Genomic DNA, 23,855 nt, shown 5'->3' with positions numbered 1-23,855 from the left:
GTATATTGTCTCCCCATTAGAATGTGAGCTCTTTGAAAGTAAAGACTATCTTACTTTTCTCTTTCTATGTCTAGAGCCTTGCACATAGGAGGTGCTTAAAAATGTCTTATTCATTCATTCATTCATAATAAATACTTTACTTATTCTTAGTTGTTCCTACTTTGGTCATCACACCCAGTGGAGAGGGGCCAACTTTTTAAACATAAAACTTATGTATTACTGTCCCGTGTAAGTCTAGTCCCCCAGCTGGGTACTTGTACCCACTCAGATTGGGCATCCCCAGATGATGATTTACTATTCCTCTTCAGGGTCCTAGGGGTAACCCTCATGGGCTGTGCTTCCAGTAGTCTCATTCAAAAGCCTTCATTCCCTCACCAGTCAGCCAGACTTTAACTGTCTTTTTCAAGAGGTATTTTACTTAGGTGGTATAGTACAAGCAGTAAATCAGAACATATTCTTCCTCCATGAGGTTCCTGTAGAAAGTTGGTTTTGTCGTTCAGTTTTTCAGTTTTGTCCAACTCTTCATGACCCCATGGACCACAGCACACCAGGCCCTTCATTGTTTGTTGAAGTCTGTGCACATTGTTGTTAATTTTTTCAGTCATGTCTGATTACTCATGACTCCATGAACCATAGCATACTAAGCCCTTCTATTCTCCACTATCTCCTGAAGTCTGCCCAAGCTCGTGTTCATTGTTTCCATGGCAGTATCTGTCCATCTCATCTTCTGCCATCCCTTTCTCCTTTTGCCTTCAATCTTTCCCAGTATTAGGGTCTTTTCCAATGAGTTCCATCTTCTCATTATGTAGCCAAAGTATTTAAGCTTTGGTTTCAGTATTTGACCTTCCCGTGAATAACCTGAATTAATTTCTCTAAGTATTGACTGATTTGATCTCCTTGCTGTACAAGAGACTTTCAAAAGTCTTCTTCAGCACCACAACTCAAAAACATCAATTCTGTGGCACTCAGCTTTTCAGATAGGCCAATTCTCATAGCCATACATTACTGCTGGAAAAACCATATCTTTGACATAAGGACTTTTGTTGGCAAGGTGATGTCTCAGCTTTTTAGTATGCTGTCCAGATTTGCCATAGCTTTCATTCTGAAGTGCAAGTGTCTTTCACTCTCTGCAGTGATCTTTGAGCCCAAGAATATAAAATCTGACAGTTTCCATTTCTCTTCCTCCTCCTTGCCAGGAAGTGATAGGAACACTTGCCAAGATCTTAGGTTTTTTGATAATTAAGCTTCAAGACAGCTTTTATACTCTCCTCTTTCACCCTCATCAAGAGACTTCTTAATTCCTCTTCACTTTTCTGCTTATCAGAATGGCATCATCTGCAATCTGAGATTGTTGATGTTTCCCCCAGAAACCTTAATTCCAGCTTTTGATTCATCCAGCCTAGCATTTCACATGATGTATTCTGCATATGGACTCAAACTTAAAATACAGTGGTTGTGAGGTGTGTGTGTAGAAAACACGTATGACAGAAGAATGCCTCCCAACTCCTTATTCTGGGAGATCTTTCTCCCTTTGTAGAGCCCTCATGAAGTTTCTCTTTAGGGTAACTCTATGATTGGCTCCAAGATCAGTGCCTTTCTAGAGTTCATGCCTGGAATTCTCATTACACAAGGAATCGCATTCCCTGAAGCTTTTTCCTTCCTAACAGAAGGTTGTTACCCTTCTGCATCTGTGACTGTCTATACTCTCTCTTTCTCTGCTTAAGCTGGATGTGTTTTCTGTTTTTGATCCAGTCTCTCCAATAATATGATGATAGGGCAGGGGGAATATGACACTCACTTTAGCCTCATTCTTTCTCCTCCCTCTGCTGACCTCTGAAACAGTTGTCAGGAATCCTCCGCCATTTGACTAATTTGCTGCTGGACAGAATCAACTGCTGAAATTTTCCCCCTATTAAAGTTCTCAGGGGACAGGTTAGCTTGCTTGGTTATCCAATCATACCATTCCCTTCTTGATTTAATTTAAAGAGGAGTTTACACCTCATAAAGAGATGCAGGGTGCAAGCCATATTGTTCACACATTTAAAACTTCATCAAGAACTTACACTGATTACATTAGCTAATCTGAGGAGAAATCACATTTCTCCGCCTTTACCTCACTTGTACTTCAGTGACAGCTGAGTCTGAACCTCATCTTCAGTCATAGTAACAACAACTCACATTTGAATAACTGTTTTGTGGTTATAATATGTTTCACACAATATTATTTTACTTTGGCCTCACATTAATACTATGAGATAGGCAGGGCAAATAATACCATTTCCATCTTATAGAGGGGTAAACTAAGGATAAGGAAGGTTGGACAGTTGTCCAGGGTCACACATTTAATAAATGGAGGAGCTAGGTCTTAAACCTAGTTTCTCAGAATGTAGGGCTAGTCGTTTTTCTACTGTTCCTTGCTGCTAGCTGGCTTTCATTGTGCCCTCAGAGTTGGGGTATAGACTGACACATTTTTCAAACTGTATTTAAAGTTTCTTGGGATGATTTGAATGGTGAAAATCAAGGATCATAAACTCTCAGAGGTGTAAGGGACTTTGCAGGAACCATTGGCCCAGTCATCAGGATGGGAAAGTTTGTGGTAGTTCAGGTTAGGCTAGGAACTGATTGAGTCATGCCCCCCCCCCCAATGAGCCTTTGTTTCCCTATTTGTAAGACGGAGATAGCGGCATTTGTACAAACTTCTTCATAGGGTTCTTCTTTTGAACCCTAAAGCCATTATAGAAATGTAAGCTCTTTCTTGTAAGTCACTTTCTTCCTCCGGCTTTTGGTTTTTTCCCCATGTTAAATGAGTAAGTAGGAGTAGATGGCCAAATAATTATAGTACTGAAAGGACCTCAGAGGATGTCTAGTCCAGCTCATACTGGTTTAGAAATTCCCTCTTCAATGAATATCTAATATACTGAAAGAAGACTTCAGTGACAGGCAACTCACTAACTACTGAGACAGCCCATTCCATTTTTAGAGAGCTGTCCTCACTAGAAAGACCTACAAAGTCTCTTTCAGCTCCAGCTGAATTCTAAATTCTAAATTCTAAAATTCAGCCTAGCTCTAGCTTTCTGTGTTTTAGCAATCTATGAATGAACGTATGAATGAATGAAAAAGAAATTATTAAGCAGTTACTGCATAACAAGGTCCTGTGCGAGGTGTGGTAGGTAGTCATAAAAGTGAAACAATCTCTACCTTTAAGGAGCCTGTTCTTTGTAATCTAGTAGGCGGAATACCACACATAGGGGAAAGTGAAGGCCAGGGAAGGGAGTTTTGATCTGGGCAATCATAGGCAATAGACATTTAGTGTTAGGTCAGAGCATTGTCACATTTTTTTTTTCACAATAGCAATGGTAGCATTGAGGTTTGTGGTGGAATGGCAGCTAGAAGGATGCCTATAATGAGGAAGCCCTGCTTCCTTCAGGGATGAATAGATGGACTGTGAAGTGTGGTCTCTTGTCTACTAGATAGAATGGGCTAAGTGAGTTTTTACCCATTCACTCTTACCAATCAGGATAGTTAGTGCCAAAGCTGAGTGGATTAACCACTCCAGCTGGGGGCTGAGGGGATTGGCTTCTTGAGATCTGGGTCTAGAGGGTTACTCTTCTTGGTAAGAAGAAGAGGGAGTAGTAGGTGCCATATAAATACTTTTTTCCTTCCCCTTCCCCCAGTAGCTTGGGTTAAGTTTTTATTTATTCCTCCACTAACAGCTGAGCCCTAGAGCAATTTATCAGAGCTAAATTAATTAACTTCCCTCCCCACCCTACTCCCCTCAGTTTCAAAAATCTCTTATCACTATAAAAGTCTATTCTGTGTTCTAACATGGTATGATTTTTATGTACTGGGGTTCAGTGGGTGGTTCCTGTTTGTGTCTCTTTTCTAGCCTGGATTTGTAGTGAATGAGACAGTGGGAGATAAATTTGGAAAAGTAGGTTACAGCAAGATTGTAGAGGGCTTAAAATGCTTGGCTAAGAAAATTATATTTTATTCTTTTTTTTTTTTTAAGCAATCAGGGTTAAGTAACTTGCTCAAGGTTACACGGCCAGTTATTTCTGGGTGTGGTGCTGTCTGAGCCCGGGATTCGATCTCCAGGTCATCCCAACACTGGAGCTGGTGCTCTTACTTGCTGAGCCATATGTTTTATTCTTTAGGCAGTGGGGAGCCTCTGAGGATTTCTGAGCAGGAGAGTGATGTGATCAGAGTGGTGAGTTAGGAAGATTATTACTGTGACAGCACGTGGGGATTAGATTGGAGGTGGGAGAGATTAGAGGAATAGTCTCTGTCTTAAAATATTTACTGGTTGTCATACAGAAGACATATTCGGCCTGTTCTGTTAGGCCTTAGAGGGCAGAACCAGGACTGAACCTATGTGAGGAAGTTACAAAGAAACCTTTTAAGCTTATTATAGAGAAAACCTGTAGAGAAAAGAACAGGATTTGGATTCAATAAGCCTTTCTTTTTGAACTATACCTCTGCTTCTGAATAGCTTTGGGATCATGAATATGTGAGTTAGCCTACCTGGTTTCCTCATCTGTAGAATGAGAGCTGGTCTATATAATCTCTAGGGTCCCTTCCAATTTTAACACTCTATTTTCTTTCTTTTTTTTAAAATTTTTTAAATTTTTTTATTTTAAGCAATCGGGGTTAAGTAACTTGCTCAAGGTTACACGGCCAGTTACTTCTGGGTGTGGTGCTGAGTGTCTGAGCCCGGGATTTGATCTCCAGGTCGTCCCAACACTGGAGCCGGTGCTCTTACTCGCTGAGCCACCTGGCCGCCCCTAAGCAATTGGGGTTAAGTAACTTGCTCAAGGTTACACGGCCAGGTGTTTCTGGGTGGGTGCTAAGTGTCTGAGCCCGGGATTCGATCTCCAGGTCTTCTCAACACTGGAGCCGGTGCTCTTACTTGCTGTGCTACCTGGCCGCCCCTCTATTTTCTTTCTTAAAAATAAACTTTTATTTCTATCTTTGGTTTTTCCACTATTTAGATATTATTCCAACCCTTCCCTCACATTCTATTTTCTAAGAATCCTTCCATTTCTAAAATTCTCTGCTCTAACATTTTCTGTTCTAAGGTTCATTCTAAATGGAACAATCTAGATTCTAAGGTCCTCTTCAGCTCTCATATTCTGCATTCTAGTATCTGTTCCAACTCTAGCATTCTACATTCTTTTGTATCTTTTAGCCCTAACATACAGTGAAAATATATGATCTCAGAGTTGAAAGGGACCAGTGGGGTTAGTAGTTCTAATTCTACCTCCAGCAAGAATTCCTTCTGCAATGAGGGGAACCGAAATGGAGGGTAGGGGGTTTTCAGCCCAGCCATCATAATATCCCTCTGGATATTGATCTGGAGAGTCTTCCGTGATGACCTCCATGCTATGAAGCCTAATAGGGTGTTTTGCTGTTTGTCTTTGACTCTCTAGGTCAGTTTTTGGGTCGTGCGGGAGATTCTGACAGCACAGACTTTAAAAATAAGGGCAGAAATCCTGAGCCATTTCGTGAAGATAGCAAAGGTAAGTTAGCACTTCCTGATCCATTATTGTCATCTCTTCACTCAGACTCAAGGGAGTTTGGGTTCAGTTTGCACTGGTTTTTGCTTTGATGAATGGCTTTCATTTTGATGAATGCTGTGGCTAGTCACTTTGAGTTTCACCTCTAGAAGTGTCAACTGTGCCCTGCAGTCCTTCATGACTGAGCCTCAGATTGCATGGCTAAGAGTCTGTTGTTACCACACAGATCCATGAAAAACAGACCCTGCTCCAGTAGTTCATGTACAAAGGAATCCTGTCATTCATTCACAAGGACTGTCTATGTTCAGCATGATCTATTGATTGGTTCCCTAATAATCTTATAATATTACTTTTACATCTGGTGTTTTTTTTCCTCTTCCTTTGCCTCTCTTCTAAACTCAAGAAATATTCATTAATGACCATGGGATAAAGTAGAAAGAGTAGGATTTTGAGCTTAAGAGAACTGAGCTGAATTCTGGCCCTGTCACTTACAAGCTGTGTGACTCCAGGCAAGGCACTTTATCTCTCTGAGGTCTTAATTGTCTTCTTTGCAAAATGTCTGTACTAATATTTGCATTGCCTCATAAGGCTGTTGTGAGAGAAGTCTTCTGTAACGATAGTAATGATGATGATGATGATAATTAATAATGACAACCAAAGTCCAACCCATAATCCATTGTGGGGGGAAAGTTAACAGTGAACTGCACAGTAGAGGAATGCCAACCAAAATTCTTACTCAGAAGAGATTTAATGTACTCTGAGAACATAATAATAGTTATGAGAGTGGTGCTTATTCATGTTCTGGTAATAAGCTATCAAGATGTACTAGAAAAAAACAGGAAATAATGTGACAATAATCTATCTGTGGCATATAGTGCAGGGTGGATGGTACGGTCCACTACAGTAGACAAACCACAAGTACATATGAACTGGACCGATTATATGAATGCTTTTGTTGTGCACCAGGCCTGTTTTCCTACCAAAATTGGATACGGATCCTACCAGTTATAGGCAAGGGCTTCATACTGATTTTTGCCTATAGAATCCTCAATGTCAAGCTATACAATAATGTATTACTGACCAAAGCAGGGCAATTATAAGGAAAACTCTATTCCCAATCCTATATTAGATGAAATAAGAAATGATATTGAGAAGCTGCTATAGTCTGGGAAAGAAAAAGCTGAAGAGCTTGAGGTGACTGAAAATATTCACTTAATGTAAATTGTAGAAATTATACTTAATAATGAAAGAAATTATAAAAAATAAACAATGCCAATGTCTTAAATGATTTTTGACAATGAGATGGACAGATTGACTGCAATTTTGAAAAGCCATTTTTTAGTATACTAGCATGACGTTAGTTAGCAGACCAACTATGCCAAAACAGAGCATTTCACAAAATTGGAATTTGCTCTAACTCTCATGAATTAATTCATTCTTTTACAATATTTGAAGGAGAGTATAAAAACATTTCAGCACCTGCGTACAAGAGCATATGTAAAAGTTCTTTCTATAGCAAAAGTTACAGGAGGACAGGTAGAATTGTCAGTGAATACTCCATAGGAATGACAGGCATCCTTTACTATGGCAGAAGCAACTTTAGAGACCTACTAAAGATCTACAGAAAGTCATTTGAACATGATATCAATATCTAGCTGGTACACACAGAAATTTGAAAGACGTATCTATCACTCAACTAAAGGTAACACAAATGTAACTCGTGGAATAGAATCCAGAAAACAAAAATATATCAGCAGTTCTAGATTCCTTTAGTCAGAGATTAAGGCAATACAAGGAGTCAAAATTGTGCAAAACACAGAATGTATGGTAGCAGGGAGTCCATCACATTGGAAGAGCCAGTTGGATCAAATGAGAAAGAGACAGCTTGAATACAATTAATGTAATGAACTAGGGAACACTTTCAGCAATGCAGATAATTGAAAGAAATTCTGACTTTTCTGCAACTGTGAAGTGTTGGAACTGGATTAAGTGAATTATTATTGACTTAACATATCACAGAGGTGCATGCATTGCTAGGAAAACAATGTACCATCTTCCTTTATGAAGCAGACCTGTCTCATCATTTTTACCTCTCAAGAGGCACAGCATCTATTACCAAATGATGAGAACACTAGTGACCTATTCTAATATGAGCCAACCTAGTGTTTATGTCTTTTATACAAGGCATTCACTACTTGTATCACTTTTTAAAAATCCATAAACACTCAGAAAAAATCGATATATTGGCTAAGAAAAAAAATACATGTCCCAAAAGTTCCTAGAGGTATAAGGAGAAATTTAATGTTAATTCAGCAATTATTGAACAAGCCCCATGAAAGCATCATGACATTCTGTTTTTATTGACTATCATAAAACCTTTAACTCCATTTCATAAAATGTAAACTTTTTTTAAAAGTTTATTTTAAATAGGTTTTAATTATTCCTTTTCTTTTTAATATCATCTAGATGTACTTATAACAAATGATTTTTATAAAAGGAAGAAGAGGAAAAAAATAAGCAAAGCAAATCAACAAATGTAAAAAAAGATCTGATATTAAATGCTGTGTTCTATAGCTGTGGCCTCTAATCTCTGCAAAGGTATGAGGGATCTCATATCTCTTCTTTGGATTTAATCTCGTTCCTTATAATTTTATATCATTCAGTGTTGACATCTAAAGAATTGTTGTTCTTTTTCTTTATATTAACATAGTCTTATATAATTGTTTTCCTGGCTCTGCTTACTTCACTTTGCATCTGTAGCTCAGTGATATTACATTACTTTCTTGTGTCATCATTTGTTCCTCTAACCAATAGACCCAAATCTAGTAAAAATGCTAGAGTATCTATCTCCACATGGAAAACTTCCTTATTTAAAAGATTCTGCCAATAAAATAACATCAAGAACAATTGATATAAAATGTGTTATTTCTCAGAGAGACAGTATCAGAGAGATGCATGGTGGTTCTGCGTAACCTTAAACCAATTATCATCTTTCCAAAAACACTAAGTGTGACTTCCAAGTTAGAAATGGAGTTGAATCAAACATTTTATGAGTCATTTTATTTATATGGATGAAATTGAGTTAGGTAGGTCCAGAAAAGAACACTTGAAACATGTTCATCTTATATAATCTTTCTCTAATGATATAAAAATATCATTTGGACCTAACAAGTATGTAATTCTGAATGTAAGCCAAGGAAAGATGAACAGTGAGGGCTTTGGGCTTCTAGAAAAGTCAAATTGAACCAATGGATCAAGACAATATATAAAAATATCTGCAGCTCCTCTAGATAAGAAACATCCAGCATAAAGGTAACCTGGAAAAAGCCATGGGTATATGTTAAGAAACTCCCTGGCATCTTGAAATCAAATCTCAAGAGGAAAACCACTTGTTTAAAGCAATTAACATTTATTAAGTACTGACGAAGTGATAGGGGTTGTGCTAAGGGCAAAACTACAACCCAGTGAGCTGACATTTTAGTAGAGGAGGCAACGTGCAAACAACTATACACATATGATATTTATACAGGGTAAATGAGAGGGAAGATGCTAATAATTATGGGGATCAAGAAGGGCCTTTAGCAAAAGGTGAGATTTGAGTTGAGTTTTGAAGTCAGGAAAGTCAGGAGGCAAAGTTGAGAAAGGAAAGACTTCCAGGCATGAAGTTAATGAAAAGGCATGGAGTTGGGAAATGGAATATTGTCTGGCAGAAAGAGTGAAAAGCCCAGTATCACTGTGTCATAAAATATGTGAGATGGCGGGTAAAGTTTAAGAAGACTGGAAAGATAGGCAGGGGCCAAGTTGTGAATGGCTTTAAAGCCAAAGAGAAAATTTTATATTTATTTGATTCTGAGGGTGGTAGTGAGTCACTAGATTTTATTGAGGGGGCAGGGGAATGTCATGGTTAGACTTTTACTACAGGAAAATTACTTTGACTGTTGAATGGAAGAGGGACTAGAATGAGAAGAGACTTGAGATGAGGAAACCAGCCAGAAAAGGAAAGTTAAGGAGAGAAGAAAGAAAAAGATAATGAGTTTGGTTTTAGATATATTGAGTTGAAGATATCTACAAAATATGTAGCTTGAATTCTCTAAGAAGCAGTTGGTTATATAACATTGGAGGTCAGAAAGAAGGTTAGGGTTAGATAAATAGATCTGAGAATCATTTATGTAACAATGATAATTGAAACCCATGGGAACTGAGGAGATCACCAAGTAAGATTGAATAGAGGGGGAAGAGAAGAGGGCCAAGAACACAATAGAATGGATTACAAAGGAAACCAATTATGTTGAGATACAATCATCAAAATATATTTTTTAAAAGTTCTGGGACTGGGGAGGAGTCAAGATGGCGGAGTAGAAGCAGGACCTCTGCTGGGCTCCAGTTTCCACCTTCCCCAATCCATGTAAAAAGGGGACTCTAAACAAACTCTGGAGCTGCAGAACGCACAAAATGACACAGAGAAGCTAACCTCCCGCTGAGGACAGCCCAGCAGGCTGGCAGGAATTGGCCAGCGCAGTGCTGTGGGGGCCAAGCCCAGCCCTGGGCCAAGGCTTTAGCCCCAGGGTGGGCCTGACCAGCCGGACTCCAGATCAGAAGCAGCTGTGGCCATTTCCAGATTTATCAACACATAGATGTGAAGGACAAAGTGAGAGGTCAGTGCAGTCTGGACTTTGGGACCCAGTAAGTAGGAGTGCGTGGCTTTTGACCCTGGGGAGAGAAGCCGCTGAGACACTGGCACAGCCAACCAGCATGCGCCACGTGGCAACTTCAGCTCCTGGCCTGCAGAGTGTAGGGGGACCAACCACCAGTCTGAGGGGTAATCGCTCTTGCTTTAACCTTCTTGGATCTGGTTTGCAGTCTAGGGTGGAGGTACTGGGGTAGGTATCCAGTTTGCCAGAGCAAGTGGAGACCTCAGAGAGGACACCCATCTAATACCTCTGGCAGCTGAGAAAACCCCAGCATTTGGGAAGAAAGCTCCCCTGTCTGGTGGCAGAGTCCTACTGTGGCAAAAAGCCCAGGGGTCAAGTGACTGTGGGGCGACATGACCAGGCAAAGGAAACAAAGCAGACAGAAGATTCCAACATTAGACTCCTATTTTGGGGACAAAAAGGAGCAAAGCATGGAACAGGAGGAAGACAGTGAAGTCAGAACTCCTGCACCAAAAACTTCAAAGGAAAATACGAGCTGGTTACAGGCCATAGAGGACCTTAAGAAGCAGATAAGAGAAGTGGAGGAAAAATTGGGAAGAGAAATGAGAACAATGCAAGAAAATTATGAAATGAGAGTCAACAGCCTGACTGAGGAAAATAATACCTTAAAAAACAGACTAACTCAAATGGCAAAAGAGGCTCAACAAGGCAATGAGGAGAAGAATGCCTTAAAAAGCCGAATTTGCCAGATGGAAAAAGAATCTTAAAAGCTCAATGAGGAGAATCATTGCTTCAGAATTAGATTGGAGCAAATGGAAGCTAATGACTTTATGAGAAATCAAGATGCTGTTAAACAGATCCAAACAAATGAAAGAATAGAAGGCAATGTGAAATATCTCATGGGAAAAACCACTGACCTGGAAAATAGATCCAGGAGAGATAATTTAAAAGTTATTGGACTACCTGAAAGCCGTGATCAAAATAAGAACCTAGAAATCATCCTCCAGGAAATTCTCAAAGAAAACTGCCCTGATGTTTTAGAACCAGAGGGCAAAATAGAGGTTGAAAGAATCCACCGATCACCTGCTGAAAAAGATCCCAAAAAGAAAACTCTTAGGAACATTATAACCAGGTTCCAGAATTCCCAGATTAAGGAGAGAATATTACAAGCAGCCAGGAAGAAACAATTTGAATATTGTGGAAACACAATCAGGATAACCCAGGATCTGGCAGCTTCTACGCTGAGGGATCGAAGGGCTTGGAATATGATATTCTGGAGGTTAAAGGAACTGGTATTAAAGTCACCTACCCAGCAAAACTGAGTATCATGTTTCAGGTAAAAATATGGTAATTCAGTGGAATACAGGACTTTCAAGCATTCTTGCTGAAAAAACCAGAGTTGAATAGAAAATTTGACATTCAGATACAAGAAGCAAAAGAAGCATGAGAAGGTAAACAGGAAAAAGAAATCATAAGGAACTTATCAAAGTTGAACTATTAACATTCCTACATGGAAAACCAATAATTATAACTTATGAGACTTTTCTCAGTAGTTGAAGGGAATACAAATATATATATATATATGAGGGTATATGGGCATATGAATGCATATGTGAATGTGTGTATATATGTTTACAGGTATACATAGATAGAGGGAACAGGACCAATTTAACAGGAAGGGATGATACTTAAAAGGTGAAATTAAGAGGTGACAGAGGAATATAATGGGAGGAGATTTGGAGAGACAGAATGGGGTAAACTATCTCATATAGAAGAGGCAAGGGAAAATGGTTACAATGGAGGGGAAGAATAGGAAGGCAAAAAGGAATGGGTCAACCTTATTCCCATTTAATTTGGCTTGAGGAGGGAATGAAATACACACTAAATAGGGTATCTCACCCTCCAGGAGAGTAGGGGGGGAAGGGGATGAGAGGGGGGATGATGGAAGGGAGGGCAGGCTGGGGGGAGGGAAGTTGGAAACACCCACTTTTGAAAAGGGACAGGATCAAAGTAGAGAATAGAACAAGTGGGAGGTGGGATAGGAGGGAGGGAAATAGTCTTTTACAATATATCTACTATGTTATTGTTTTGCATTAGCCACACATGTACAACCTATACTGAACTGCTTATCTTCCCAGTAAGGGTGGGAGACAAGGGAGGAAGGGAATGAATCTGGAATTCAAAGTTTTAAAATCAAATACTCAAATATATATATATATATGTATATACTATTATTAATGCTATTTTACATGTAATTGGGAAATTATACAGGCACTGTGGCATAGAGATCCACTGGAAAAGTCGAAAGAGGTATGGGAGAAAATATGGGAGAGAGCAGATTGGAGGAGGGGATATCCTGTGGGACTGCTATTTTGGGGGGATGGGTAGGGGAAAAACGGGGAGAAAATTTGTAACTCAAAATCTAGTGGAAATTAATGATGTAAATCAGAAGTTAATAAAGCATTTGAAAAAAAAATAAATTAAAAAAAAAAGTTCTGGGATCTCAGGTTAAAACCCCTGATCTAGAAGGTATCCAACCACAATCATGTACAATGTTAATGAAACACAGGGTGCATTACCCTATGTCATCTACAGAAAGATTATCACTTCCTCAATATAAAGGAGGAAGAGTAATGATAGATATTCTCAAAGCACATGACAAAAAGATAAAAATTTACAGAAATACTTTTAGAACAATCAGAATTCTCTTTATAACTAATAAAGCCTGACAATGGTTATTCACGACTGGATCTGTTAGAATTACCCAAAATTCGTTTATCTCTGTATAGAGCTTATGAAAGTGCTAAGATCCAAGAGTGGAATCAACAGGTACTACAATAGTGAAATCTCCATGAATCCAATTTAAAATATGTTAATTAGTTGAATTCTTGTGAATTCAACTTCATTGTTAGGTGAAGCATCTGACAAAGGACTGAATCTGTAGATTCATTTATAGAAATGGAAAGAGGCTATATTATGGCAATTCAGAATCAGGTCATTGCCACTAGAAATTCATAGAGATTATCCTTAAGGGTCTTAAACTTACTGATCAATGAAGATTATGAAGCAAAATGGTGGAAACTGCACCTGTAGGTGACAAAGATTTTGTATTTATTAGATACCTAGAAAGACACAATTAGGTGATTAGAACTTTACATTAGTCACTCCCATTCCTTTATTAAACTAATCTTTATACATTAAGATAACAAATATCCATACTGTAAGTACAAATTCATAAAATATCTTTGAGAATTCAACAAATAAATTGTACTAGAACTAGAGCGTCATTCGAGGCAGAGCCATTGCTTTCAGCTGCCTGAACATAACATTGATTCATACAAACTTAACTGCAATGTTTTAAAATAAATGTCACCTTACTAAATCCTCATTATCTCCCAACTTCATGTAGTGAAAACCTTTCAAAATAGAGAGCTCTAGTAGAAAAAATCAAAACCATATGGGAGGAAGATGAAGTATGTGTAATTCTTAGCCTCCAATTTACTAGTAAAGTTGTCACAAAGATGTTTTCAGTGGGTCTATAGAAGATGAGTTTGCATCCTAATATTCTTATTTGCAAAAATTTACAAATTTTATGCACCTGCATAATAGTCCACAAAACATTAAATATAAGTGAGTAATGACAGGATAGCAACTGGACCTTGTAACATTTCCATCCAAGCTCTGTCAGAAAAGATGAGAACAAGTTAATAATAACAATAATAGTGAGAAAACAATGATAATAATGGTAAAATAAAATAAAAGGGTGATAACGGGAAAGTGATTTGCCTTAGAGTTATTTCTATCTGAAATGCATTGGAGAAATGAGACAAATGAGATAATAGCTCCCATTTCTATGGACTTTGAGGTTTACAAAGCACTTTCCTTTAATACCTCTGGGAGATGGTTAGTGGAAGTAATTGATACTCCTTCAATGAGTATTGTAAGCCAGAAGATACTGAGATAAAAGCTAGAGCAAAAGGCAGAACTGTTCAGACGCATATACTACAGGCATTCAATTTACCACCAAAAGCTCATTCACTTAACAAACATTTGTTAAGGCTTATGCTGAAGAAACAATCAGAGAATAATAAAATGCCAGGATACAAAAATTGCCATTATTCTATGATATAGTGAAGTACTTTGGGGCAGCTCAGTGGTGCAGCGGATAGAGCACTAGGATTGGAGTCAGGAAGACGTGTCTTCATGAGTTTAAATCTGGCCTCAGGCACTTACTAGCTCTGTGACCCTGAGCAAGTCACTTAACCCTCTTTGCCTCAGTTTCCTCATCTGGAAAGTCAGCTGGGGAAGAAAATAGAGACCTAATCCAGTATCTCCACCAAGAAAACCCCAAATGGGGTCATGGAGAGTCAGATATGACTGAAAAAAAACTGACTTAAGTAGTTAAATACTTCAGGCATTTAAAAATGTGAGAGATCAATGTGAGCTGAGCAGTCAGGACTGGAGTTGGGCCCCAAACTATGAATAAGGATTTGGATGAGTGGAGAAGAGTGGGTAAAGCATCCATGTGTTACATCCAAAAGTGTTAGTGGGATTCGGGTAGACAATGCTGGCCCTAGACCAACATACATAATGATTTGTTGTAGGCAACCATAACTAATTCTAGTTTATTAACATAGAATCATTCCAAGGAATTGCTGGGTGTATCATCCTGAAATATGAAGCTTGGTAATGGTAAACAAAAAATCTCCATCCTCTTTAACTCATCTGCCATAAAGCTGCCATAATTGTCTTCTGAAAGCACTAGTCTAACCATGTCAGTTCCATGATCAAGAAACTGTGATGGTTCCCTATTGCTCCCTGGACAAGGTACATACTCATCAACTTCTCGTTTAAAGCCCTTCACAATCTGGTCCCAGCCCAAGTTTCTGGACTTACTGAACATTATTAGTCCTTGTCATAGGCTCTATATTTCTGTTAAACTGACCTGTTTGCTCCCAAAGTTAGCGTTCTCTCTCACATCTCCCCTTTTTTTTAAAACATAGGCTACCCCCTATATCTGAAATGTACTCTCTCTCTATCTCAGCTTTATGATATCCCAGCCCAGCTAAGTTCATAGAGGATGATTACTGGGAGGATAGCCAACCAAGGGAGGATTTTTATTTTTTTGACAACACCTACTCTCTAAGACTGAATTTTAATCCATGGCTGTGAAAGGAATATCTCCAGCCATAAAATCATCTATCATTGAAATACTGGAATTAATTTAGCTTAAAGATTTTGATAACTAGAAAGACTCTGCCCTACTTCTGAATTTTTCAGTGTGGATGTTGGGCTAAGTCTGACTACCCCTCCCTGATTCCTGCCCTTCCCCCACCAACCCAGTTTGCACATCAGGGTAAGAAATTTATCTAACATTGAAATGAATCCAAAATATTCTCTGTATCCTGGGACATGGCATAAAGGAATAAAGACAAAATGATTGGTGAAACGGGGTATTGTGTTGTCAGCTGAAATATATTACTACATTTTAATAAAATGTTTCCTTAGGCATTCCTATCATTTAGTGAATGTTTTGGTAACCGGAGACAACTCATGTTAGTATTTTTGGCATAATGAGAATATTTGTTTTTTTAAAATTCTGGTATCACACTGTTCAAACTTGTTTAAAAGGAAAACAATAGCATTATAAGAATCTAGCTGTATTCTTTATAGGAAAAATAGACATCTCTCCAGTACTTTGAATCATTAGCTCATGACATTCCAAAAATGTGGGAATAGAAACTTATTTTGCAATAATTTAGGGGCAGTGGTGTTTTCTATAGACTTCCTGGAAATGTAGTTTCTCTGTGAGTTTTTGTTCATTTTAACTGAATTTTGGAAAAAGGACATTTGGCAGTATTTTACGGGATGTAATATTTTTAGTAACATTGTTTTAGCAAAAAAAGTAATCTATCTTATGTTTTGTTTTTTTTCAGAAACTTCTGGAGCTCAACAATCTTCATTCTCTCATGTCTGTGGTATCAGCATTACAAAGTGCACCCATCTTCAGACTGACAAAAACTTGGGCTGTAAGTTAATTCTCTTATTTCCATTTCTTTCTTTGGGGGAGAAGGGATATAAGTGACTACTTTTTGCTTAATAATAACAAAATGAGAAATAACTTTCTTTGTGACCTTGGGCAAGTCACTTCCTCTGTGGGCCTTCCAGCTCTGACATTTTATGTTCCAAGGTTATTTCCAACAGTCTGTTAAGATCTGCTAAGATCCTATCTTGTTTTCTTCTTGTTTTAGAATTCAGTGTTTTAAAAGTCCTTCAAATTTTGATTTAAGTTACTTTTTTTGCTTTAGTATTTTGTGCTCTGTGATTTTAGTGGAAGTCAAAAACTGATTATTGATTACTGCCCTATTGACAGGGATGCCATTCCCCTCCCCCCACCATGATTTATGTTAATCAGGGAGCCCAGAGAACTTAGTTATTTTTCTAAAATCTGGAATTCTGGTGATCAGCAATTTTATGAGGGCCCTGTGTTTGTTTTCAAGTGTTTTTCAAGGAAATCTATGATATTAACAAAGAGGAGTGGAGAACTTGAGCAGGAAGTCCAGTGGTTAAATATTGTATGTGGCACAAAAGGCAGTCAGCTTCAAATGGATAATTTAATTCCACTAGCCTTTATTAAGTGCTTACTATGTATAAGGTCCTGTAGTAAGGACTGGGAAAGGGATACAAAGATGAAAAGCAACACATGCCATGCCTGCAGGAAGCTTACAGTCTAAAGGGGGGAGAGGTGTGTCATGTACACAACTGAGTATGATAGGAGGCAGAATGCTCATGACAGAGTGTCAAAGATAGTAGAAAAGGCAAATGGGAATTTTAGAGTCTAGAAATATGGCTGGGAAACCTATAGGGAAAGGCAGGCGGTGAAGACATCTGGGGAGGCGTTAGTAAGGAGATAACAGCTAGCCATGACCTTGAAGTAAAAGATAGGTATCAACAAAAAGAAATGAAGATGAAGGATGTTCCAGTGGACCATGTGAATTCCTGGAGGTGAGAGGGCACTATGAGGTCAGGGAAAAATGAGTAGCCTGATTTGGCAAGAACAGAGAGTTCTGGGAAAAGGTAGAGTAGAGCCAGAATGTGACATGACCAGAAACTTGCGTGTTATGGTATAGACGACAAAGAACCACTGATCGTCTTGGGGAGGGCAATTACCATAGTCAGATATCTGCATTAGGTTTGTTTTTTTTTACCGTAGCAGCTATATGAAGAATGGATTATAGATGGGCAATAATGGAAAAAGAGAGAGTAGGTAAAAGGTTGTTAAAATAGTCCAGGGGAGAAGTGAATGCCTGACCTAGGATGCGTGAATAGGGAAGATGTCAAAAAGTGGAATTCTGCCAATGGAGAGTTGACAGGATTTTGCAACTTATTGGAAGGAGGTGAAGCAAAGGGAAAGAGGAGAATCAAAGGTGATTCCAAGGCCAGGTCATAATTAGGGCACAGAACAGGTTTTGGAGGGATGATGTTGTGGGAGAGGTAGAAGGATAAGAACTTGGAATTGGAGTTTCATGGTTATATAATTGAAACTGAAGTTAAGTGTTCTGTTATGAACAGATTTTAAAGTATTTAAAATCTTTCTCTCACATAATTTAGCATAATACTAGGAATAGAAAAAGATAATTTTTGTCACTTTAATGGTCAGTCTCATCATCCAAACTGTAACCTTGCCACACAGCTCTTCAGCCTTATTTTGTTTTAATTCTGAATTTAACCTACACAAATTAAAATGAATATTTCCATATGCAAAGTAGAACAGAAAAAGACAATTATACCTGAAACTATAAATTTCTATTATGCACAGCTTGCTTTTCCTTTTAAGGATATAATAAATTCAGCATATGACTTTCAAAACTGTCCTGTTTATGTTTCCTTCTAGGCTTCCTTCTGTTCTTTCCTGTACAGTAAAAGTAATTTAATGACCATCTTTTCTCTCTTTATTTGGGGGGAGGGCTGAGTAGCCCTATTACTATCCCACACAACTGAAAAAGAAGAAAAAAACCCTTATAACAAATATGCATAGTCAAGCAGAATAAATTCATATATTGGCCATATCCAAAAGTATATGTCTCATTCCACACCTGAAGCCTACCACCTCTCTGTTGTCAGGAGGTGGATAGCATGTGTTTCTTTAGAATACGTGCCCAACTCTTGTTGGGCATGTATTCATAGGATTATAGGATATTAAATTTGGAGGGAATGTTAGAGATCATCTAGTCCAGGGGTGGGAAACCTGCAGCCTTGAGGGCCACATATGGCCCTCTAAGTCCTCAAGTGTAGTCCTTTGACTACACTGGTTCCCTACCCCTTATGAAGTCTAAATATCTCATTTTACAGTTTTCTTCAAACTGACAACCAGAGAGGGAAAGTGATTTGCTTGTGGTCACATATCTAATAGGTAACAGAACTGACAAGAGGGAGGTGGTGGACCCTGGGTATGGAATGACACATGCGCCTTTTGGACATGGCAGATATGGGAATTTATTCTGCTTGACCTTCAATGTTGTTTTTCTCCTGCAGTGTTGTTGGTGTTATGTAAATTGTTCTGGTTCTGCTCATTCCACCTACATCAGTTCATACAAGTCTTCACAGGCTTCTCTGAAACTATCCTTTTCATAATTCCTTATGGTATAATATTCTATTATATTTCTACACCATAATTTTTTCAACCATTCCTTAATTGATAGGCACCACCTTATATTCCAATTCTTTGCTATCAACAAAGAAGCTGCCATGTGTTTTTTGACATGTGGGTCATTTCTCTCTTTCTTTGATCCCATTAGGCTGTAGATCCAGTTGTGGTATAACAGGGTCAAATAGCATGTGCACTGGAATGATTTGTTAAGCATAGCTCCAAAATCTTCACAGCCAATCTAAGTGAGCTTATGTTTCTGACCATGTGAAAATGTATTTTTATGTATTCATAAGATCATAAGATTTTAGATTTGGAAGGAACATTCCAGATCATCTATTCTAAACCTCTTATTTTAGTTTCCTTAAAGTCGATGAGAGGGAAAGTGATTTGCTTGTGGCCTTATAGCTAGTAAGGAACAGAACAGTGATTTCAGGCCCTATCCTCTTCGCAACAGATCCAGTGCTTTTTCCATTGAACTAAATGTTTCTGTAAGTTATTTCAACTAAATTCAATTAGACAAAAATAAAAAATAATAATGATAATTGCTAGCATTTATATTTACCACTTTAAGGTTTGCAAAGCACATTACATTTATTATCTCATTTTATCTTCACAACAACCCTGGGACACAGAGGCTATCATTATTCCAATTTTATAGATTTGGAATCTAATGAAGACAAAGGATAAGTAACTTGCCCAGGCTGACACACTGGTACCTATCTGAAACTGGATTTGAAGTCTTGCCTTCCTGAGTGCAGGTTCAGTGCTCTGTCCACTGTGCCATCTAGCTACCTATATAATTCACACCTGGCTTTGTATAGGGGATGCTTGTATCAAGTCTAGGGAAAAAAAGATAAAAATGATACAGTCTCTACCCTTAAGGAGACTTCAAAGGGGGAATAGGGCATGTGCACTGATAAGCACATAGATAAATAAATGCAAAGTTTATAAAAAATACATTACAGGATGGGGAAGCACTAATGACTAGGGGATCGTTAAAAAGGACTTTGCTTAGGAGATAGCAACTGAACATCTAAAACTAGATATCCCATAGACATCTCAACCTCAACAGGTCCAAAGCCCTAGCGCTGAGAGAGAGCTTTAGACGCATTGTAGGCACTTGATGATACAGGATAATAGAATGAAAAAAAGAAAGAGAAAAGAGATGAGGGCTCTGAGCAGAGAGTTGGGGGACACTCATGGTGAGTAAGTACAAGATGCATGAAGATCCACCAATAGGGAGCAGTATCACAAAAGTCCAGGGAAGAAAGTATCACGTGTTACAGGAAAATAATGAAGCATGAGGGTGAAGAAAAGGCCATTGGGTTACATAATTAAGAAATAATAGATAACTTTGGAGAGAATGATTACAGTGGAGTCAGCAGGGTATCCAAAGTATGGTCCATATGCTCCATTGGCATCCGCACAATAGCAGGAGAACTACAAGAAGATCCCCAGCATGTCAGACAGATCTCCTCTGGTAAATTTATGGGAAGATACAGATAAGAGTCTGTAATAGTAATGGAATTTAAAGATCCCCCTGTATTGGCTTGGTTTTTGGTTTGATTGTGTTAAAACCCAGAGCTTGTGAATCCCACTTGGGGGATGGACTTGTTGACGTGAAAAGAGAGGGCTGAACTGGGAGGAGCTGGTGACGTAAATTTAGAGAGACACAAGAAAGGAGAGAGGCAGAAGAACTTTTTGGAAGCAGCATCTTGGAGGCAGAGAGAGACTGAGAGGATTGCTCAGGGCCAGTTTGAATTGCCCAAGACTTTTGAGAGCTGCCACCCAGAGCTGCCAAGGACTGAGGAGACATGGCTGTTATGCTGGTACTTTGTCTGTCTGTTTTGATGTTGTTTTGCCAGATTTGTCCACTGGTGAAAGACAGTGCTGTTGTTGCAGAGGTATGGGAACCTTGCTGTTGGTTCAGAGCTCCTGAGACTGTTCTGCAGACAGAGAATGAATTAATGAAGACATTGGCAATGTATCTTGTGGCCTTGCTAAGCTTTGTCTCCCCAGGAACAAAGATTGCTGAGAATTTACCTCGGGTCAAGATGAAGAAAAGACCTCTCTTTGGGTATTAAATGCTGTGCTTAAGCTTGTTGTAACTCTGGGGTAGATGGCCTATTCAGTTGTAATCCAAGGGTGGGGAACTTTTTGAATTTTTGTGCTCTGTGATTGAACAAATGAATATACTTTACTTATGATTGGAAACTAATCTCCATTTGAGAAGAGGGGCTTTGTGATGGACTAAATGAATATACAGTCTAGGGGTGGAGTAGTATTTAGAAGAGGGAGTTTGTGATTGATTAAATGAATGTTATGTCCAGGGGTGGGGTAGTACTTGATTAAATTACACTTGGTAAATGCTGTATTTTGAATGATGCTATATTTTGATTTTCTCTGTTCTTAATTTTTCACTGAATAAAATGGAGAGTACCTATGCTGGTATTTTGAACCTTGGGAAGTTGCCTTTGCTTGGCATTACAAAGTCACACAGGGCTAAGAGTCACGGACGGCTTGTGATTTATGCAGCAAACGAAAAGGTCCCTAAGAATGTGGTATCTGACGATGGGACTTGGATTTCTGCACGTTATCTTACCATTCAGTAGGGCTCCGCAAACTACAGCCCACTGGTCAAATGCAGCCTTCTGTCTGTTTTTATATGGCCTGTGAGCTAAAAAATAGTTTTTACATCTTAAAATTAAAGTTGTATTCAAATAAAATTGCATTTTAAGCTGTAAAAAAATCATTCTTCATTCATAAGATGTACAAAAACTGGTGGCAGGTTAGCTTGAGTCTTCAAACCATAGTTTGTCAGTTTTTGACCTACAGGAATGACAAGATCCCGGACAGAGATAGAGTGGGCCTGACAAAGGATGTTAAGAATATATTTACCTGATCACCTGCAAACCTAATTAAGAGCACTTTAAATCAGAAAAGAGGATGGAGAGAGTAGCTACAATAAAGGAAAAATAAGAGCTATTGATTCACTCCCAGTGCTTGGCACATAGAAGGTACTTAATAAATGTTTAATGATTGATTGATTCACAGGAGAGAATATCCAAAAAAGAAGCCGGCAGTAAGAATCATGACTTCAAGTGTCTATACCCAAATGCACAAAGTATAGTCAAAAAGCAAGATGAACAAGAATTCCTAATAATACAAGGGGGCAAATTTTATCTCATAAATATCAATGATACTGGATGGGAAGAAAACCATTACCAGAATATGGCTATGAAAGGGTATAAGTTATTTAAAAGAAACATGATACACAAGAGGGAGAGAGGTCAGGGCAGCATCATATATTAAGAAGATATATTCATGTGCAGAAATCCAGGAACCAGAAGGGAGAAGTATGATAAAGTCAGTCTGGGTGAAGATCAATGGAGAGAGAAGAGATTTTGTTATCATATTACTACAGACCACCTAGAAAGAAAGAGGAAAAAAATTAGTGGTTCTGAGCCGGATTATAAACCTGCATGATATATTACTGAAGAGGCATGATGTCATAGTCATAGGGGACTTCAGTCAGCTAGACGTCTGCTGGGCCTTGAACTGCCAAAAGTAGAAACACTACTGATTTCCTTAATGATAATTTGTTTCATCCTTCAAAAAGTGGAGCAATCAATAAAAGGTGACATCATGGATAAAGGAGTGGAACAGAACTCCAGAAGACCTCAAGTTCAAACCGTGCTTCCTTCTTATCACAGTGATTATTACAATGCCTGGCACACAGTAGACACTTAAATGCTAGTTGACCAACTGTGTGACTCAGGGCAAGTTACTTTACCACTGTCAGCTTCTGTTTCCTCATCTGTAAGAGGGGAATTATATTAGCACCTACCTTGCAGGGTTGTTGTGACGATCAAGTGAGAAAATTTATATAAAGTGATTTGTAAACTTTACAATGCTATATAAATGCTAGCTATTATCATCAATGTCAATAGCAGCAACAGTAACAACAATGATAAGTTCTCCCTGAAAAGGAGGATCTGGTTAATGGGGAAGCAATGATAGAAACTTTGGGGGTAAGTGAATACTTACAGTTTGTTAGAGAAGTGAGGAAAGATGGGTATAGTTTGGCATAAATTTTCAATTTGAGGAGAACAGATTTCGAAGAGTTCAGAGGAAGAATAGATAGGATTCTATGGGCCTAAATTCTACAGGAGAACCAGCTCAGCCCTGGTGGATGAGGTAATATCAAGAATAATTTATTCAAGAATAAAATTTTGAAATCACCAAAGAAAACATTTCCAATGAAAAGAAAAAAAAAAGGAAGTTCTCTGGAAGAGACTAATGTAGATGCACAAATAATTCATTAGCTGACTATTTTTAAAATATATATACTTAAGGAGAAAGTAAGGGCAAGTAATAAAAGAAAGCTGTGGCATGATCCTGTAAGAATAACATCAGAAGTGCTAAAGACCAGGATGAGCTCAGGCTGGCAAAGTAAGCATAGGATAACAAAAAGTTGTTTTGTTTCTTTTTTTTTTTTAAAGCTACACTAGTGAAAGACAAAGATCAAAGAAGGAACAGGACTGCTGTTTAGAGGGGATGATAATTGAAGAGAGAGAAAGCACAGCTGGTCAATTATTATTTTATTTTTGTTTTCTATTCCAAGGAGATTGGCCTTTGGACGAGAAAGGACAGAACAAAAGTGGCTAATAGGGGGCCGGTACCCAGTAGAAATAAGGAGATAGTAAGGAACACTTAGCTGTCCTTGATGGATTCCAGGTCACTTGGCCCTGATAAAATATATCCCTGGGGAAATGATAGAATTGGCATATGAGATTGCTGAGCCATGTAATCACAATCAGCATAATCTGAAAGATCACCAGGAATGGGAGAGAGGTTTGCAAGACTGGAGAAGGGCAAATGTTGTCTCAGTTCTCAAAAATGGGAAGAGACTTATGTTGCAAGTTATAGGCCAGTATGCTTGGTTTCAATTCCAGGGATAATTCTAGAATAAATTATTAAAGAGGTATGTTTGTGATCACGTAGAATGGGGAAGCAGTGATCACAAAGAGCCTGTTGGGC

General features: G+C 38.5%; 1 protein-coding gene across 3 annotated transcripts in view; it reads left to right on the top strand.

Annotated features, from left to right (window-relative positions):
- The window catches only part of RALGPS1 (Ral GEF with PH domain and SH3 binding motif 1), a 624,901-nt gene that overhangs the window by 212,253 nt on the left and 388,793 nt on the right, over window positions 1-23,855 (top strand). For all 3 annotated transcript variants that reach the window (XM_069082706.1, XM_069082704.1, XM_069082705.1), the window contains 2 exons: window positions 5,427-5,516; window positions 16,102-16,194. In XM_069082706.1, coding sequence (XP_068938807.1) covers window positions 5,427-5,516; window positions 16,102-16,194 — 183 coding nt within the window. The remainder of the gene's footprint in view (window positions 1-5,426; window positions 5,517-16,101; window positions 16,195-23,855) is intronic.

The sequence above is a fragment of the Petaurus breviceps genome, unplaced genomic scaffold, assembly GCF_028583685.1.
Source record: "Petaurus breviceps papuanus isolate PSGF00001 unplaced genomic scaffold, PetGlider_PUasm1.0 171, whole genome shotgun sequence".
NCBI lineage: Eukaryota > Metazoa > Chordata > Mammalia > Diprotodontia > Petauridae > Petaurus > Petaurus breviceps.
Note: the sequence above shows the minus strand (reverse complement) of the source record. Positions and strands in the feature narration are given on the sequence as shown.